This window comes from Petaurus breviceps, unplaced genomic scaffold (genome assembly GCF_028583685.1).
Source record: "Petaurus breviceps papuanus isolate PSGF00001 unplaced genomic scaffold, PetGlider_PUasm1.0 378, whole genome shotgun sequence".
NCBI lineage: Eukaryota > Metazoa > Chordata > Mammalia > Diprotodontia > Petauridae > Petaurus > Petaurus breviceps.
Window position 1 is genome coordinate 358305 of NW_027186302.1, and position 19223 is coordinate 377527.

The 19223-nt window shown below is 53.6% G+C and overlaps 2 protein-coding genes and 1 pseudogene across 4 annotated transcripts; 2 read left to right on the forward strand and 1 right to left on the reverse strand.

The window, feature by feature from the left end:
- Nucleotides 1-462: 462 nt before the first annotated feature.
- Nucleotides 463-16531, forward strand: LOC138169790 (class I histocompatibility antigen, Gogo-OKO alpha chain-like). 3 transcript variants are annotated; one of them, XR_011170463.1, is made up of 9 exons: nucleotides 463-589; nucleotides 1394-1663; nucleotides 1767-2045; nucleotides 2337-2612; nucleotides 2812-2913; nucleotides 3418-3450; nucleotides 4042-4083; nucleotides 4262-4491; nucleotides 14745-16531. XR_011170463.1 is itself a non-coding variant. In XM_069099347.1 (8 exons), the coding sequence occupies exons 1-8, from the start codon at nucleotides 523-525 to the stop codon at nucleotides 4264-4266; spliced, it is 1074 nt and encodes a 357-aa protein (XP_068955448.1). In that variant the 5' UTR covers nucleotides 463-522; the 3' UTR covers nucleotides 4267-4708. The 3 variants fall into 3 exon arrangements, 1 of the variants encoding a protein (XP_068955448.1); XR_011170464.1 differs by lacking the exon at nucleotides 14745-16531 and adding an exon at nucleotides 4520-4708 and having other exon boundaries at nucleotides 4262-4479; XM_069099347.1 differs by lacking the exon at nucleotides 14745-16531 and having other exon boundaries at nucleotides 4262-4708.
- Nucleotides 8186-9143, reverse strand: LOC138169795 (transportin-1 pseudogene; annotated as a pseudogene).
- LOC138169789 (BOLA class I histocompatibility antigen, alpha chain BL3-7-like) lies at nucleotides 11484-16531 on the forward strand. Its single transcript, XM_069099346.1, has 8 exons — nucleotides 11484-11596; nucleotides 12287-12565; nucleotides 12660-12938; nucleotides 13092-13367; nucleotides 13539-13643; nucleotides 14129-14161; nucleotides 14312-14356; nucleotides 14538-16531. Exons 1-8 carry the CDS (start codon nucleotides 11533-11535, stop codon nucleotides 14540-14542), a joined length of 1086 nt encoding a protein of 361 aa, XP_068955447.1. The 5' UTR covers nucleotides 11484-11532; the 3' UTR covers nucleotides 14543-16531.
- Nucleotides 16532-19223: the final 2692 nt, after the last annotated feature.

Below are 19223 nucleotides of genomic sequence, written 5' to 3' on the forward strand. Positions count from 1 at the left end.
GGGTAGGTGACTCTTGGTTTTAATCCCAGCTCCTTTGCCCTCCGGAATATCATATTCCAAGCCCTTCAATCCCTCAGTGTAGAAGCTGCCAGATCCTGGGTTATCCTGATTGTGTTTCCACAATATTCACTGTTTCTTCCTGGCTGCTTCCTAACTTCTAAGGAGGGAAACAGTCACACTGAGGAGGGCTGGCTCCAGCCCTAACCCTTCTTTTCCTCTAGTTCAGGCTAGGAGCACAAGAGCCTTGCGCTCCTGGATGATTATGGGAGGGAAGCAGACTGTGAATAACAGAGAAAGAGCCAAGGTCTATAAAACCAGGCATTTCCTCTGAGTCAGTTTCAGTTTTGGTCTCCTAACCTGCTCCTGCTCATTCTGCCTAGTCACCAATGACATTTGCAACATCCCATTTGCTACTGGCTAGCAGGGCCTCAGTGAAGCCAATCAAAAGTGAGGGATTCGGTTTTTTTTTTTTTATAAACCGGGGCTAACTGTTCTCAGGAATCGCGGGCTCCTCTGCCCTGGATGATGGACCGTTATGTATGCCCTCTCGTCTTGTTGGGGACCCTGGCCCCGCCCGGGACTTGGGCGGGTAAGTGCGGCGGGGAGACTGGACACAGCACCCAGGGCGGGCGGGAGGGTGGGATGGGGCTTTCTACCGAGAGCTCCCCGACCCCAGCCGGGGGTGGGGGAGGTGCTGGAGAGAAGGTTTCGGGGACCTGCTCCTTCATCTCAGGGGCAGCCGGGAAGGGGCCGTGTGTGTGTGTGACTGAGACTCAGGGATCAGGAGCCTGCAGTCCCTGAGCTGCGCTTGGGGGCCAGAAGGGATGTCTTGGTGTCAGTCTAGTAGTTTGGAGGCCGGTGAGTGGGTTGGTGGGGGGGGGGGGGAGGACAAGGGGTTCTGAGGCCTCGGAACCGGGGTGCGGGGAGAATGGGAGTGCAGACGGGGGAGGGGAGCTGAGCCGTCCAAGAGCTCACATTTCCCTGTCCTTGGGGGCAAGGGCAGAACTAGAAGCAGTTTCCTTAAACAGCCTCAGGGAGGATGGGGGGGTGGGTGGGACGGGGGCAGGTGAGGACATAAGGTAGGGGGCCGAGAGTGAGGAGTGGGAGGGACCCGAACCAGAGGGGGGGCCGGAAGAGGGGGCACTAGGACCGGCCTGCGTGGTCTGTGGGCGTTGGCCTGATCTCAAAGCGCAATTGTCCTGAGAATTACTGATTCGTCCAAGGCGCTGGAAGGGCCGGATGCCCGGGATGGGGAGAGCGGGGAGGCATCTTCGGACTTAGGGGTTAGCAGGCTGTAGTCAAGGGCCCGGGCGGTACAGGGTTCAGGGTCACACCCCGGGGTCCAGGGTTGGCCCTTGGCTTGGCCCCTGACCCTGGCCGGGTCCCCTCCCAGGCTGTCACTCCATGCGGTTTTTCCTCACCTCCGTTACCTGGCCCGGGCTCCAGGAGCCCTGGTTTTTCTCGGTGGGCTACATGAATGATCAGCCGTTCGTGCGCTTCGACACCCACAGCGAGAGTCGGAGGAAGGAGCCGATCGTGGCGTGGATGGAGGGGATGGATCCAGAGTACTGGGAGGGGCAGACACGGATCCACTGGGAGTGGGCACAGAGGGACCGCGCACACCTGGAGACTCTGCGGGGTTACTTCAACCAGAGCGCGGGCGGTGCGTTCGGGGCTGGGGGTGGGGTCCTGTGTGAGTATCCCGTGGGGGGGGGGGTTTTTGGGGGGGAGCCCCGCAGATCCCTTTGACCCTGATGGGTCCTCAGGCGTCCACACCTACCAACGCATGTACGGCTGCGAGGTGACCCCCGAGCTCGCCTTCAAGCGGGGGTTTCGACAAGAGGCCTATGATGGGCGGGACTACATCGCCCTGGACACTGAGACCTACACGTGGACGGCGGCTGTGCCCGAGGCTGAAGCCACCAAGCGCAAGTGGGAGGCGGACAGGAGCATCAAAGAGGGCCAGAAAGCCTATATGGAGGAGATCTGCGTGACGTGGCTGAAGAAGCACCTGGAGATGGGCAAGGAGTCGCTGCTGAGGGCAGGTACTGCTGCCCCACCCGACCGTGCTTAGCACTCTAGGCCCGGCCCCCAGGGCTGGACTGTGGGGTGCACCCACTCCCATGTGGCCTTGTATGGCTGGAGGGAAGGGGAGCCTGGAAATGCCTCTGACTTTTGTCTTCACATCTGCCCTAGTGTGTGAGGCACTCAAGGCCCCCAGCCCCAGGCTCCCCACCCTTGTACCCCAGGCCTTCACTGTGGGGTTTCCCCCTCCCCTACCTGTCCTTATGCCTGGGGAAGGGGAGCCTGGAACTGCCTCTACCCATTGACCCTAGACCCACCCTCTGCCAGAGTGACCCAACACACTGCCCTCCATGGGGGGGTGACTCTGCGCTGCCAGGCCCAGGACTTTTACCCTGCTGACATCTCCCTGACCTGGCTGAGGGATGGGCAGGAGCTGCTCCAGGACACCGAGTTCATTGAGACCAGGCCTGCAGGGGATGGCACCTTCCAGAAGTGGGCAGCTGTGGGCGTGACCTCTGGCCAGGAAGGGGAGTACACCTGCCGAGTCCAACACAAGGGGCTGCCTGAGCCCCTCACCCTGCGGTGGGGTAAGGGTAGGGAGGAGGGGCTGGGGAGAGAAGCTGGGGAAGGGGGGGAAGGGGAAGGCAGTGAGGGGGGGGCTGAGAGAGGCCACCCCCCCCACCCTACAGGACCAGATGGAGGTGGAGGTTCTGGAGGAGGTGGTGGAGGGGTTAGTGAACCTCGGTCAATGGGCTCAGGGCCTCTCACTTCCCTTTCCTGTTTCAGAGCCACCCTCCTCACCCATCCAGCTCCTTGTGGGGGGCATTGCTGCTGGCCTCCTCATTTCAGTCATAGCTGGATTCATTATCTTGAGGAAGAAGATTTCAGGTGGGCAGGCCTGGGAGGGGTCCTCAGATAGATAGCAGGCACAATGGAGATCCCTGCTCCCCCTGACCCCCGGCTTGTCTTTCTGTCCCCAAGGCCCCTCTTTCCCATCTAAGGGGCCATCAGATGGGCCCCAAGGCTCTACATGAACAAATCCCTAACTGGAAACCATTGCTCTGAGGGTGTGACAGCCTGACTTAGGGGGAAGTCTGCTTCAGACTCAGATCAGAGATGAATAGGGGGGTCTCTGCCCCAGGGCCTGGTGTCCCCCCAGCTGGGGGCTGTAGCCCAGCCTTGGGAGCCCCTGGAGCCAGGCCTGAAGGGGGGCAGGGCCCCTTTGGGGGCCTCTTTTCTCTCTTCCCCTTGGATCTAGAGGCTGGACTGCAGTGGGAGAGGGGGTGCAGTCCCAGTTATTTGTTGTGTCTCCAAAACAAAGCAGTGAAATTCTGAGACCTTGGTGTGGTCTCCTCTCCTGGATTCCTCACTGGAATTTGTTTTCCTTTCCAGGTGGAAAAGGAGGGGCCTATGTTCCAGCGGCAGGTAAGTGAAGGGTGGACATGGAGGGTAGAAGGAAGGGGCCTGGCCATGGTGTCTCTGGGACCCGAGCACTGAGAGGGCAGAGGAGAGGCTTAGCCCAGCAGCCTTGCCTTGGTGTCTGTAATGGACATCTGAGAAAGCAAGACATTGAAACCAATCATAACTGGCTAGGAGTGTTTATGAACCGGCTGGTGCCTGCCTCCCCAGGAGGGAAGACAGCCCTGAGTCTTCTGTAAGATACACTTATATAGAGCTAGGTGCTGCTAAGCAACAAAATGTGGTTCCAAGGGGGGCAATGCTGTTAATACTGTTTCTAGTGAAGCCTTGATTACCTAGCAAAGCCCTGCATACAAACATAAACAGACCTGAATCTGGGGCATGTTTCTAGCAACACAGGTGAAACGTTCCCTCACTATTATGGCTTATTAGGTGGTTTTCAGGGACCCTGGTAGGGGTCCCCTTCTAGCAGGCTGCAACAGGGAGAGGGCTTTGGTGTATAATTTCTGGTGGGCACTTCAGTGTCCCCTTCCCTTGCCACATCCTGGTTCTTCGATGTATGTCCCTGACTGGGTTGTTTCCCTCCTTTGTCTCCAGGCAATGACAGTGCCCAGGGGTCAGATTCTTTCCCTGCCAGAGGTGAGAGTCTGGGGGCCTGGAAGGAGAGAGGGGCTGTGGTAAAGGAGGCCAAGCAAAGAGGGGTATGTGGGAGGTTGGGCTGAAGATTGGGCAGGTGGTGAGGCAGGGCCTTCAGAATGGTGAGAGGCTAGAGGCCAGGGGGCCTTGGAGGATCCCCCTGAATCTGTCTGTCTTTCAGCTTGAGAAAATTGCCTGGTGTGGACCTGAGAAGAAAACCAGTCTGCAGTCCCCATGTTGTTCCTGTGGCCCTCTGGTTTCTCTCCCCAGCACTGGGCCCTGGGGTCCTCATTGGACTCTCCTGGCCCAAGCCCAGGGCAACATCCTCAGGGCTTCACCCTGTTCTCTAAGGCCTCCCTCCCTGCCTCCTTTCTTTCTGCCTGTCTGAGTCTGCAGGGAGTCAGCCAGCAGGTCAGGGCCAGAGGGCTTTGGGAATGAGCCCCCCTTCACCCCTGATGCTGCCCTGACCTCTGGATCTCTGTTTGACTGCCAAACAGCCTAATGAATGACTGTTCTGGGGTCTCCAGCTTTTCTTCACAATCCCACTGGGTGGGGGGTTGTGGGAGGCAGGATGCCAATGTGGAGATGTGGTCATTTGAAGGGGAAAATAAAAGAAAGTTTGGAAGCATCTAAGAATCTTTATATTTGCTCTGCTGAATCTGTGAGTGCAGGCGGGGGCTGGGCCCAGCGGGGAAGGAGCCTGGGGGAGGGTCGGTGCATTGTACAACATGAGGGGTCGGATGTTTGTCTCTGATTTGTACTTCTAAGGGCACCTGTGGGCAGGGTCTACTGGGACCTGTTCTAGGGCCTCAGACAGAGCCCAGGCTGCCTCCAGGGACTGGAGCTGTGCCCAGACAGGCTGCTGGGGCAGATCCCATAGGCAGGCACTAACCTTCAGAGACTTCCAATTCTCTCTTTTGTGGTCATTCTCTTCCCCACTCCCCTGTGTCTCTGTCCCTGCTTTTCTTTCATTACCAGGGTCTCCCTAAGGGCGTCTGTGGCCTCTGCTCAGGGCTCAGTCAAGGTCCTAGGGCTCCATCTGTACTGGTGACAGCCAGTGCACTGAGTGACACCTCGTCCCCTCTTTAGACTGCCCCGGGTGGGGGCTCATCTTCCCTCTGAAGAAGTGGAGGATTAGAACCCTAACCCTAACCCTTTGAAATTAATGCAGGGGGTGATAGCTGGTCTCTAAATAGAAGCACCTGCCCCTTCCTACCTCCCTGGAGTCCAGACGCTACATGGTTGGGGCCAGCTGATGGTTCTCACCCGTGGCTTCCTCCCTCCCCCTCTCCTGTCCCCTTGGGAAGGATCCAGGCCAGGAACACCTGCCTTTACTTCTTTTGTTCTGCCTTAGTGTTTCTTTCAAAAAAAGGCATGTTTTGATTATTTCTATTTCTCTCCCACCTTATGTTCACCATCTCAGCTTAGCATTGAACCAATTTTTTTCCTCATCTGAGGGAGTCCAAGTTTGGTTCCCTTGTTCTACAATTGGAGTGTGTGTGTGTGTGTGAGTGGGGGGGGGGAGTTTTCCATTCCCATTACTAACTGATCTAAGGAGGGCAAAGACTGAGGCCCTGCTGTCTCCTGGCTGATAATGTGATAATTAAGAGAAAATGCTACAGTTATGTCAGGCAGATCCTGGGGCCATGCTAAGGCCTTTGCTGCTCACTGAGTAGCTAGGACGTCGGTTTTTACCACAGAAGGCTGGAGGCCTCTCCTTGAGCCTCTGTTCATCTGCCAAGAAAGATCAGGGATTTTGTGCTGGTGGATGGGCTCTCCTGGGGTCTATGCTGTCTTATACTGAGGCCACACATGATTTGGGGACCCTGCGATTGGAGGAGGAAGAGAGCTTCAATGAGATGGAACCATCTTCCTCTGAGCCCAGAAGCTTCCTCTTGCCTGGGCTACCCAGTGGTGGAGGGTTGTACAGGGAAGTCTTGTCTTCTCTCTTCTCCCCAGACTTCCTGTCCTGAAGTGGCTTACAAGGAACAGGCCAAAAATGCGGCTTTGATTTCTCTGATGAATAATCAGTTCACTGAAATGCTAAACCTCTTGTAGGACTGGAGTTGCTTTTCTGGTCTCGGTCTCCAAACTCTGTGACCCCCAGAGTCCGGCTTTCCAAATCCCCCCTCTTACAGGTGTCCAGAAGCAGGAAGGGCTGCTCCAGGGGCCCAGCCTCAGAGGGACTGAGTGACCAACCCTTGTGGCCTTTGTTAGAGTGTGGGTCCCAAGCAGGTGGAGGTTTGAGCAGAGGGGTCCCATACACAGCCAGGTGCCTGGCTGCTATGTGCTGGAATGCTCTGGCATTAAAGAGTGGCTGGGAGATATTTAACAAAGAAAGGAAAATACAGTAAAGCAGATAACATTTCATTTTAGAACTATGTCAGTACATGGCCTACAGTGCAGATTAGGGGCTCCCATTCCTATTTGAGGGCAGCCAGATGGAGCACAGGGCCAGGAGGCAGGAAGACTCATCTTCCTGAGCTCAGTTCTGGCCTCCAACATGTAACTAGCTGTGTGACCCTGGGTAAGTCACTTTACCCTGCTTGCCTCAGTTCCCTCATCTGTAAAATGAGCTGGAACAGGAAAGAGAAAACTGCTCCAGGGGCCAAGAAAACCACAAATGGGGTCACAAAGTGCTGGACATGACTGAACAACAAATTTCTATTTGTGTTTGGCAACCCTGTTAGACGAGCTGACCTCTGGGGGCCCAGACAGCTCACAGATTCTGTGATGCTGATTTCCTCTGCACTTATGGTTGGTTCATATCAAGGAGTTCCCTGGCCTTTGCTACTATGGGCTCAACACACATCAGACCATGGAAGAATGTTGAAACTGCCCATTGGGAACAATTGTTGGGTCACACCCTCTAGAGCCCCATACACGTGTGCTGGGCTGGGGCTGGCAGACAGAGGCCTCCTCATGCTGAACCTTAGCTTACCCTACAAAGACCTTGGCTCTGTCTTCTTTTCCTAACAGTCTCTTTGTAGCTCATAGGTTCAAAGCAGGAGATCGGGTTTTATTACCCTCAGTATCACTGACAACACAAATGTTATTCTCATTTTACTGATGAAGAACCAAGGCACAGAGTCTCAGTGAGGTAAAGCCAGAGTTAGGCCTGGCCTGGGGTCTTCCCTCCCCCAGGGCCCTGCCAAGCCCAACACTCCCCATCCTGGCAGCAGCCCTGGGGGAAGCCTGGCCTGGACAGACCTGTGGAGGTCTGCCTCTGAAACCTGCCTGCTGTGTCTCCACTGAATACCTTAAATGTGATGCCTCACTCTGCAGCTCTCCCTCTCCCGAGTGCCCTGTTTATATCAGGGATCTCCCCTGGAATCTGGAATCCTCTGACAAAGGCATGGCAGGATGGGAAGGGAGAGGAGGCGTCGCTGTGTGCCAGTCATGTGCTTCCAGCTCCTGGGTTTGCAGCCCCTGAGCCTCAGTGGTGTGTCTGAAACCAACTCCCCTTCCCTGCCCAAAGTTAGGGGAATATTAAACCAGCAGATGAAGGTCATTTTCAGAGGCATCCATGTGAGATGAAACTGGGGCTCACGTAGTCAGTGGAGCCTCTGACAGTCAGGAATACTGGAGTTCAAATCCAGGCAATGCGAACACTCTTACTCCTGTGAGGGAACTGGAAGATCAAGGGGGCACTACCCCAGCTCTCCAGGCACCCTGCAGGGCCCTATTCCAGTTATTAGAGATCAGGGGATTGAGGGGGTAGTCTGCCCCACCTCTCCAGACACCCCAGACACCCAGGTTCCCTCCCTAATGGACCTTGGCCTTGAAAGTGGTCTGTCCTGACTTTCCAGACATCCCAAACCCCCCAGTTCTGGACTGACCAGGCTCTCTAGGAACCCCAGACCATTGGGTTGTTCTGCAGGCCACCCAGATGCCTGTTTTCCCCTCCCTGGGGGATCCAGGGAGAGGGACAACCCCAGCTCTCTAGGCATCAAAAACCCAGTTTCCTCGAGGCACATGTGTGGTGATGGTGGTGGGGTACTTCCCAGATCATCCACCTATCCAAGATGCCCAGATTCACCTCTCTTGGGGACCGGGTGATGAGGAGGGGTTTGCCCTGGCACTCCAGGCCTCAAGGCTCCTGGTTTCACCTCTCATTTTCATTTTGATCTTGGGTCCTCTGAAGCATGTACTCAACTATGTTATGCATATGAGGAAGCAGGCAATCCATTCGGACTTCAAGCAGCATCACGAGAGCCCAAGCCTGACACACATTTTTATGTACCTCTGGCTCTTCATCACCAGCCAATGAAAACAAATTCTCAATAAAAGAATCAATGTGTAACATCAGAGCTTGGGTTCTACTGATGACAAATTGATTGACACATGCAACTGCATGAGACCTTATTTTGGGGCTACTATGCTTGAAGAACTGTAAAAATTTAGGAATCATGATGTTAAGTGGGTGGTCTAAAACATCACTATCTAAAATTTCAGCAGAATCTTCACATATTTTCTGAAGGGCTCCAAATGCTCCTTCACACGTATTATAATCTTCAGAATCCAACAAGCTACAGAGCTTTGGCAAGAGCTCAGGCCAGTTCTGTAATTCCCCCTTGGAGGCAATGGTTGTAATCAGAATACCCATAGTGGCTCTGATTAGAGGGGAGGAGTCACTAATATTATTCAGACCTTCACTCTTAATAAAATCTGTTACCCCATTTGGCAATTTGTGAAAATGTGCTTTCACATTATTCTTCAGAATGAGATGACTCAAAGACCTTGTGGGTTCATCTTCGGATTTTAATTTTGTAAGAACAAAAATCAGGTAGTTGTTAAAATCAGAATATTGGCTGAGTTGTTCCAGTTTTTTGTTGCATGGTTCTCTGGGTGGAGGTGTCCGGGGACTGGGACATTTAGAGCAGCTGCAGGATTTGCTGAAGCCCTTGCTGGGCTGCAGGGTTTGGAGCCTTCGGACCTGGGGAGTGAGCCTAACAGTTGCCAGAGGCATGGCGACAAGGTCTGATGCTGCTGTTTCTGCTGCTGCTCCTGTTGCCATGTGCACGGAGCTGACCAGGCTCTGCCTTTTGTTCTTGCTCAGCCATCTCAGCAGACCAAAGATGAAAACATTCTACCTCTTGGCTAGATGTTTTGTAGGCCTTTAAACTTAATTTGGTTTTATGATAGAGTAACTTTGACCGGTCAAAAGAGCCCTATTTCGGGCAACATAATTTGGGCTATCTTTAGTTTACTAACAGTAGCCCTGGCAATACTTGTGCTGATTTTCCTAGATCAATCCGTACTTCAGGGGATGTCTGACCACAGATTTGATCCCTGACCCCTAAGCTAGCTTAAAGGTAATTTCAGACTTCAACAGAACTAGTGGGAGTCCTTTGGAAGGTGGGGATGAGGAACTTATTCAACCCTGTCAAGGTTAAGACTCCAGGATAAATGGATCCTGAGGTGCCTGAGTCAATAGCATTGGCAAGGTGGGGTGCTGTTCTGTCTTTGTCCCACTCCATCTGTTCCATCTGAGTCATGGCACCGTAACTATCAACCTGAAAGTTTGGTTAAATGAGGCAAACAGGATAGGTCATGTACATTGACATCATTTCTTCCCTTAAAGCTAGCAGATATATGTTACACGGAGTGAAAATTTAAGTTCTGACTGTATGATACAAGAATAACAAAGTTTTTGTCCCTCAGATTTATGGTCTCCAAGACAATTGACAAAGTAGTGTCACTTGGATCTCAGGATATCTGAGCCTCCCCCATACAGCACATGCCTCTAGGAAAACTTAGAGAAGTCCCGATATTCAGCCTTATCTGGTCTTTGAAGTTGCTGACACAGGAAAGGGCATTTTTAGAGCAAAGCAAAGCAGTCTGATTATTTCAGGTTTTGGTCCTTATTGGGGTTCAAACATTTTCCATAGCAAATATATAAAAGAATACATCAAATCTGACCAAAACAAGTCAACTACATTCAAAGACAGAGAACTGATACCAATGTGGACCAAGAGCCATTGTCAATAGATGAGTGCCGAAAGGATATGAAAGTTTATAAAGTCCTGCTAACTATAAATGACCACATGAAAACAGGTTTCCAAGCAACAATAAGAGACAGTCATGTGAAAATAATCTTGCCATTTCTTGTCAAGGGTTAAATTTTGTGTATGACAATAACAGAGGGCTGAAATAAGAGGAAACAATTCTTCTCACCCACAAGGCTGCCAAAGAGAAAAAGGAGGCAATAGAGATGCTGATCAACTGCATGAAAGAAGATGTCTGGACTTCCTTGAAAATAGGGTAAGGATAAGGACTAGAGTGAATATTCTGTTAACTAGAGGGCAATGTTTGGCAAAGAGAAGAAAGCAGAGGTGTTCATCCAAGGCTCTGTAAGTGTGGATTGCTGCCCTGCACTTTCCTTATCTGTAAAATAAAGATTATCTCTTTATATTCTCCATGAAATGTGAAGTTTCCTGGTTTCCTAGTTGGGGTGATGAGACAAGAGGGGGAAAATCTTACCAAATGTGCCCAGGTTCATTGCTTCTGGAAAAAAAGAAAAAGTTACTAGTCATCCACACTCTCATATCTCAGGCAGCTCAGAACCAAGCTTAGGCTGAAATGGTACTCCTCCCCATTTTAATAAATAAGCTCTTTCCTTTTGTGGTTATTGAGTTGTGTCTGACTCCTTGTGACCCTATTTGGGGGCTTTCTTATCAAAGAAATTGGAGTGGCTTGCCATTTCCTTTTCCAGTTCATTTTTTCTGAGGAGGAAACTGAGACAAATGGGGTTAAGTGATTTGCCCAGGTTCACACATGTATAAATGTCTGAGGCCTGGACTGGAACTCAGGTCTTCCTGACTCCAGGCCCTGAGCTCTAACCACTGTGGGGGACCCAGATGCCCCTTTTATGAAAGGTAAGATAAAGTCTTCTATTCTGATTCCAAATTCCGTTTACTGGACTCTGACTTACTCTTTATTCTTGGGTCCCTGGTTTGCTTGCCTACACGGCCTGCGGAGGTTACCAGACTTGCCTGAGTCACAGCTGGGATGGGTGGCATTAAAACGGAGGTGGCCACCGGGCCCTCCACAAACCAGCCTGCAGATTTCTTCAGTCCTCAGAGGCCCTCGGTTTTGGGTGGGGACATTTTCTTCCTAATTTCTAACCCTTCTTTTTTTCTGTTCAAAGAGCCTTGCGCTCCTGGAGTTATGATGCGAGGGAGGGAAGGAGACTGGAGACTGTTCTGTGAATAACAGAGAAAGATGCAAGGTCTCTAAAGCCGGCCATTTCCTCAGCGTCAGTTTCAGTCTTGGACTCCTAACCTGTGCAGGCTCATTCTCTGCCCAGTCACCAATGACGTTTGTTGTCTTCCGTTTGCTATTGGCCGGCAGAGCCTCCGTGAAGCCAATCAGAAGTGAGGGATTCGTCCCTTTATAAACCCAGAGTTTTTTACCGGTCTGTTTGATCCCTGGCTCCTGTGCCCGTGGACCATGGAGTTCTTTGTGGGCTCTCTCCTCTTTTTGGGGAACCTTGCTCTGCCCGGGATCTGGGCGGGTAAGTGTGGCGGGGAGACAGCATCCGGGGCGGGCGGGAGGGTGGGATGGGGGTCTCCTACAGAGAGCTCCCCGACCCCATTTGGGGGGGAGGTGCGGGGGGGTGCGGCGTGTGTGACTCGGGTACAAGGACCGTGGGGCGGTCGTGGTGTCCGTGCCTTATTGGGAGGGGCAGAGTGGGTTAGTGGGGGAGGAGGGTATGAGGTCGAGGAGCCGGGAGGGAGAATGGGGGCGTTAGGAAGGAGCAGAGCTGGCCCAGGAGAGGACAGAACCAGGAACAGCTTCATTAAAGAACCCCACAGAGGACCGAGGGGAATGGGGGGCGGGGACATAAGGGGACCCAAGTGGGGGGACCGAGGGTGAGGAGTGGGAGGGACCCGGGACCTGGACCAGAGGAGGGGGTGGGGTAAAGTCCGGGCGAGGGGGCCTAGGACTTGTCTGCAAGGGCAGTGACAGCATTGGGCTGATCTCAAAGCGCTGTAGTACCGAGGTAGTCCCGGTAGGCTCGGCGCTCACGCAGCATCCCGGTCGGAGGGGCTGGATACTGGGGTGTGGGTGTGGGGGAGGGGAGCAGACATCTTGGGACAGTGGGGCTGCCAGTCCAGGGTCCATGGTCACGCCCCGGGCGGGGCAGGGTCAAGAGTCCAGTCTCCTTGGTCCCAGCCCTGAACTATGCCCGGTCCCCTCCCAGGCTCTCACTCCTTGCGGTATTTCTCCACTGGCATGACCCGGCCCTGGCTCGGTGAGCCGAGGTACCTCGAGGTGGCCTACGTGGACGACCAGCAGTTCGTGCGCTTCGACTCCGACAGCGTGAGTCAGAGGCAGGAGCCGTGCGCGGCGTGGATCCAGGGCGTGGAGCGGGAGGACCCGCAGTACTGGGAGTGGCACTCGCAGCGCAATAAGGACAATGCACAGGTGTTCCGGGCGGGCCTGGAGATCCTGCGGGAATACTTCAACCAGAGCGCGGGCGGTGCGTGCCGGGGGTGGTGGGAGAGTGGGTGGCGGGTGGTGGAGAGCGGGTGCCGGGGTCCGCAGAGCGCGCACTGACCCAGCCGGGCCCGCAGGCGTCCACACCTACCAGGCCATGTACGGCTGCGAGGTGTCCCCCGAGCTCAGCTTCAGGCGCGGTTTTGAACAACTCGCCTACGACGGGCGGGACTACATCTCCCTGGACACGGAGACCTACACGTGGACGGCGGCCGTGCCCCCAGCGGTGAACTCCAAGCGCAAGTGGGAGGGGGACAGGAGCATCTCGGAGGGATGGAAAGCCTATCTGGAGGAGGAGTGCGTGACGTGGCTGAAGAAGTACCTGGAGATGGGCAAGGAGACGCTGCATAGGGCAGGTACCACCACCCGGGACTCAAAGCCCGTGCCCCCTCAGGGCTCCCTTGTAGCCCAGGCCCTGGTTGTGGGGTGTTCCGCCCTCCCCCACCTGTCCCTGTGCCCCTGGAGGGGGATAAGGGGAGCCTGGAAATGCCTCTGCCCTTTGCTCCCAGACCCGCCGTCTGCCCGAGTGACCCGCCACGCTGCCCCCCATGGGGAGGTGACCCTGCGCTGCCGGGCCCAGGACTTCTACCCTGAGCACATCTCCCTGACCTGGATGAGGGATGGGCAGGAGCAGCTCCAGGACATGGAGTTCATTGAGACCAGGCCTGCAGGGGACGGCACCTTCCAGAAGTGGGCGGCTGTGGGCGTGACCCCGGGCCAGGAAGGGGAATACACCTGCCGAGTCCAGCACGAGGGGCTGCCTGAGCCCCTCACCCTGCAGTGGGGTAAGGAGGGGAGGTGGGGGGAGGGTAGATAGGAGGGACTGGGAAAGGCCATCCTCCCTCCCCCCCCCCCCCAGAACCAAATGTAGGGGTATGTTCTGTGAGAGGTGGGGAGGGGTTAGTGAATCTCAGGCCAGAGGGGTCAGGGCCTCTCACTTCCCTTTTCCGTTTTAGAGCCACCTTCCTCATCCATCGGGCTCCTTGTGGGGGGCATTGCTGCTGGCCTCCTCTTCCTCACTGCAGTCATTTCTGGATTTGTGTTGTGGAGGAAGAATTCAGGTGGGATTCAGCAGGCCTGGGAGGGTCCTCAGGGAGCAGGCACCAGGGAGATCCCAGGCTTCCCCTGATCCCCAGCTTGTCTTTCTGTCCCCAAGTCCCTCTCCCTCCCATCTAAGGGACCATCAGATGGGCCCTAAGGCTCTAGAGGAACAAATCCCTGACTGGAAACCATTGCTCTGAGGGTGTGATAGCCTGGCTCAGAGGAGACATGAATAGGGGGTCTCTGCCCCAGGGCCTGGTGTCCCCCCAGCTGGGGGCTGTAGCCCAGCCTTGGGAGCCCCTGGAGGCAGGCCTGGAGGGAGGAAGGGCCCCTTCAGGGACCTCCTTTCTCTCTTCCTCTTGGATCTAGAGGCTGGACTAGAGTGGGGGAGGGGGTGCAGCCCCAGTGATTTGTTGTGTCACCAAAACAAAGCAGTGAAATTCTGAGACCTCGGTGTGGTCTCCTCTCCTGGATTCCTCAGTGGATTTTTTTTTTCCTTTTCTAGGTGGAAAAGGAGGGGCCTATGCTCAGGGTACAGGTAAGGGTAGACATGGAGGGTACAAGAAAGGGGCCAGGTGAGAAGGCAGAGGAGAGGCTTAGCCCAGCAGCCTTGCCTTGGTGTTCCCTTCCCTTCCCACACCCTGAAATCTATGTCCCTCACTGGGCTGTTTCCTTACTTTGTCTCCAGGCAATGACAGTGCCCAGGGGTCAGATGTCTTTCTCACAGCCAGAGGTGAAACTCTGGGGGCCTGGAAGGAGAGAGGGGCTGGGGTCAAGGGGACCAGGCAAAGAGGAGGGAATGTGGGAGGTTGGGCTGAGGATTGGCCAGGTGGTGAGGCAGACCCTTCAGAATGATGAGAGGCTGGAGGCCAGAGGGGCCTTGGAGGATCCCCCTGAATCTGTCTGTCCTTCAGCTTGAGAGAATTGCCTGGTATGTACCTGAGAACAGACAGCAGTCCCTGTTGCCCTCTGTCCCCAGCACTGGGCTCTGGGATCCTCACTGGACTCTCCTAGCCCAAGCCCAGAGCAGTATCCTCAGGGCCCTCCCCCTGTTCTCTAAGGCCTCCCTCCCTGCCTCCTTTCTTTCTGCCTGTCTGAGTCTGCAGAGAGACAGCCAGCAGTCAGGGCCAGAGGGCTTTGGGAATGAGCCCCCCTTCACCCCTGATGCTGCCCTGACCTCTGGGATCCCTGTCTGACTGCCCAAAAAGCCAAATGAATTAATGTTCTGGGGTCTTCAACCTTTCTCCACTATTTCAGCTGAGCTTCATGTTGGGTGGGGGGGTTGTAGGGGGCAGGATGCCAAAGTGGAGATGTTCTGGTCATGTTAAATGGAAAAGAAAGAAAAGTTTGGGAGCATCTTTTCATTTGCTCTGCTGAGTCTTTGAATGCAGGTGGGGGCTGGGGCCAAAGGAGAGAGCCTGGGGGAGTACCAGTGTATTGCACAACGTGAGGTAGCAGGCGTTTGTCTTTGATTTGTACTGCTCGGGGGTACTTGTGGGCATGGTCTATTGGGACTTGTTCCAGGGTCTCAGAGCCCAGGCTGCCTCCAGAGACTGGAGCTGTGCCCAGACAGGCTGGCACTAACCTTCAGAGACTTCCATTCTCTGTTTTGTTGTCACACCCCCCCTCCTGAGTGTGTGTGTGTGACCCTGCTTTTCCTTCATTGCAGGCACCTCCCTAAGGGCTTCTGTGACCTCTGCTCAGGGCTCAGTCCAGGCCCTAACCCTAACCCGACCCTTTGCAATTAATGAAGGAGGGATATCTGGTCTCTAAATAGAGAGAAGCCCCTTCCTGCCTCCCTGGAGTCCCGACCCTGATAGGGTCAGCTGATGGCTGTCCATCTATGATTCCCCCCCCCCCCCCCCCCCGCCTCCTGTCCCCTTTGGAATGATCCAGGCTGCCAGGAACATCTGCCTTTCCCTCTTTTTTTTTTTTTTTTTACTGCCCTAGTGTTTCTGTCCAGAAAAGAGAAATATTTTAACTGTTTGTATTTCTCTCCCACCTTGTATTCACTCTCTCAGCTGAGCATCAGACATTTTTTTCCTCATCCGAGGCCATCCAAGTTTAGCTCCCTTGTTCTACAATCACTGTGTATGGGACTTTCCCATTACAATTACTAATTGATCTAAGGAGGGAAGGCACAGAGCGGTGGGATCAGGGAGAGACTGAGGTCCTCCTATCTTCTGGCTGATATGATAATGTGATAATGAGGAGAAAACATTTGTTACAGTTATGTCAGGTCAGATCCTGGGGCACAGTGGGCATTTGTTGCTCACTGAGTAGCCAGGACGTAGTTTTTCCAGCAGAATTTTCAAGACCTCTCTCTGAGCCTCTGTTCATCTGCCAGGAAAGACCAGGGATTTTGTGCTGGTGGATGGGCTCCCCTGGGGTCTATGCCTTCAGATACCTTGGCCAGACATGATTTGGGGACCCTGCGGTTGGAGTCGGGAGAGAACTTCGAGGGGGTGGAACTATCTTCCTCTGAGCTCAGAAGCTTCCTCTTGCCTGGGTTGTACATGGAGGAATTCTTTTCTCTTCTCCCCAGACTTCCAGCCCCCATTGGCTTACAAGGAGCAGGCCAAATTTCTCTGATGAATAATCAGTTCACTGAAGTGCTCTCTCGTAGGACTGGAGTTGCTTTTCTGGGCTTGGTCTCCAAACTCTGTGACCCCCAGAGTCTGGCTTTCCAAATCCTCCCTCTTACAGGTGTCCAGAAGCAGGAGGGGCTGCTCCAGGGGCCGGCCTCAGAGGGACTGAGTGACCAACCCTTGTGGTCTTTGTTAGAGTGTGGATCCCAGGCAGGTGGAGGTTTGAGCAGGGGGTTCCAACAGCCAGGTGCCTGGCTGCTATGTGCTGGAATGCTCTGGCAGCAGATTAAAGAGTGGCTGGGAGATATTTAACAAAGAAATGAAAATACAGTAAAGCAGATAACATTTCATTTTAAACCCAAGTCAGTATGTGGCCTAGAGTGCAGGTCAGTGGCTCCCATTTCTATTTGGGGGCAGCCCGGTGGTGCAGGGGATGGAACCGGGGGGTTGCGGCGTCTGTCGTTCTCGTGCAAGTGCATTGGCCATGAGCTGTAGAAACCGAGCGCAGTTTTCCAAACCGGAACTGAGCCCCCGGGACCCTGGGTAATGGGCACTTTCTTCCTTCCGACGGGCGAGGGCGAGGACAACGAAAAGGTGGGGGGGGCGGCACCTCACCGGTTCGGGGGATGGACATTCCCCTCCCTCTCCCTTTCCCGGGCCTCTGCCGTAGGACGGCCTCCTGCACTCCCTCGCCTCTCCCACAAGTCCCCTCCCTAACATTATTCAAAAGGAAAAGTGTTTAATGTTACAATTAATTTACCGCTTCACTGCACGTGCGCTGGCGCCCCTCCCCCCAACTTAAGGTACTGGCGCGCGCCCCACTCCTTATGCGCCAACGCTTAGGCCCGCCCCCCTTAAGGTACTGGCGTGCTGGCTCGTGCCAGCGCGCCAACCTGCCCCCCAAACCCACTTAAAGCCCTGTCGCTCTCTCTCGAGCCTTTATATTATTTTTGCTCACTCTCAAGCCTTTATATTATAAAGGCCTTAAATAAAGGCATATTAAATATGAATGCCCAAAATTATGAAAATTATTCTGCCAAACATTTGCTTTGTAGAAAATTTTCTACTGCAGCATCAGGGAATTGGGTATTCATCCATAAAGCCAGTTGTTAACATAGTATGTTCAGAAATTTAGGTTCGGTAAGCTAATCCTTTCAAGAATAGTTTTCACAGGATAAGAAGAATATCAAGCCTTCGTAATTGTTGAGCTAGAATTAACTATAGTTGTGTCAGTCCAAAAAATGCACATTTATTAAGGAAGGAACTTAGAATTAGAAGGGAAAGAGGTATGGGGGGGACCATTGTAAGCAATTTCTTTGATGGGGGCCTCATATCCAAGATACAAGGAACTGATTCAAATTTATAAGACAAAGAGCCATTCTACAATAGATAAATCATCGAAGCATACAAATATATCGTTTTTAAATTAAGAAATCCAAGCTATCAACAACCTTGCCAAAAAAAAAATGCGCTAATTAGAGAATTATAAACAAAAGGAACTATGAAGTTAGATCTCACACCCATTGATGGTCATTTTCTTTTGTCAGTTTTTGCGGATTATTACCAGGACTCTTGGGAGGTGGGGGAAATGGATCTGCACATGCATTGCTGGTGCAGCTGTGACTCACTCCAGGCATTCATTGAAGGGATTTCAAACTACGCCTCCTAAGTTACTGAACTGTGCACACCCTTTGGTTCTGCTGTATGTGTACTAGGTGTGGGCTCCAAAGAGACAGAAGAAAGAGGGAAAGGAACCACAGGCACAAGGGTGTTTCTAGCAGCTCTTTCCATAGTAGCCTCGAACTGGAAGCAAAGGAGTGTCCTCCTACTGGGCGTCACGTTGTCCAAAGGTTTGGCCAAAAGAAACAAGCAGCATGAGTTTCCTCTGTCCAGCTGGAAGTTTGCTTAAAAGAGGCAAACAAGCCAAGGGGTGTGGGCTCCTATACTTTCTCCCCCTACACTAGCAGAACACACGCAGGTGCCTGGGAACCGGGGAGAATTCCGACCCGGCGATTAGCAGGATGAGACTCCCTCTTCTGCATCTGGAGCGATCCTGACCAGGAAGTCTGTGCCACTCAACAATTTAGAGTCTCTACATGCTTTTAACCACAGCGTGAGAAAGGAAGTTTCTTAGTCGAATAGGTTGTCAATACAGTAAGATAAGAGAAGTGACAAAGTGCCCATTGAAATGACGGGCCCAGGATATCTATGTTTCCCCTACATAGTATAGGGCCAGAGACACCAATAAAAGTCCCACCATCCAAGACAGGGTCTGGTCCCCGACGCCTGGGCCTTGGTGACTGAAACAAGACTGCCCCTGGTCAGCCCCATCTGGCCTTGTGGCTGCTGACACAGGAAGGGGCATCTTGGGCTCCCTCAGAGAGCAGAGCAGGGCACATCTGTTGCACCAGGGCATGCCAAACGTCAAGGTAGGTCAAGCCCAGAGAGGGCCGACGACTACGTTCTCCTGACTGGCCAATCAAGCTTTCTGGCCTTTCTCTGGCCCAATGTGATACATTAGGGTGTAGGGGTGTCACAGGAGATCACTGCACCACAGCATGACAATTGTGTTGGGAGGAAGCGGGCAGACTTATGAACTGCTGGAGTGGGGAGGGTGCAGAGCCGGGAGGATCTGGGGAGTGTGGCCAGCCTGTCCTGCCTGTACACAGGTGCCTGCCTGCAGCCCCCTCCCTCAGACCAGGAGCTTCCCCAGGTCGGGGCTCGCCTCTCTGCCTTCATTTGTACCCTAGCACTTGGCCGAAAGCCGGCACTTAGTGGGGGCTCAGTAAATGCTTACTGATTACTTGCCTGACATTACAAAGAAAGACGACTTGGCGGGCAGCTAGGTAGTGCAGTGAGTAGAGCGTCTGCCCTGAAGTCAGGAGGACCCGAGTTTGGTTCTGGCCTCAGACACTTAACACACACACACACACACACACACACACACACACACAAATTAGCCAGGTAACCTTGGGCGACTTCCTTAATCCCAATTCCCCCCCAAAAAGAAAA

Excerpts from the sequence above, each read along its gene's own strand:
- LOC138169790 (XM_069099347.1), top strand. The coding sequence starts at position 523 with ATGATGGACCGTTATGTATGCCCTCTCGTCTTGTTGGGGACCCTGGCC. Across the intron at positions 2,613-2,811 it reads GCCCCTCACCCTGCGGTGGG|AGCCACCCTCCTCACCCATC; the intron begins GTAAGGGTAGGG and ends TTCCTGTTTCAG. Across the intron at positions 2,914-3,417 it reads CTTGAGGAAGAAGATTTCAG|GTGGAAAAGGAGGGGCCTAT; the intron begins GTGGGCAGGCCT and ends TTTCCTTTCCAG.
- LOC138169789 (XM_069099346.1), top strand. The coding sequence starts at position 11,533 with ATGGAGTTCTTTGTGGGCTCTCTCCTCTTTTTGGGGAACCTTGCTCTG. Across the intron at positions 11,597-12,286 it reads TCTGCCCGGGATCTGGGCGG|GCTCTCACTCCTTGCGGTAT; the intron begins GTAAGTGTGGCG and ends GTCCCCTCCCAG. Across the intron at positions 13,368-13,538 it reads GCCCCTCACCCTGCAGTGGG|AGCCACCTTCCTCATCCATC; the intron begins GTAAGGAGGGGA and ends TTTCCGTTTTAG.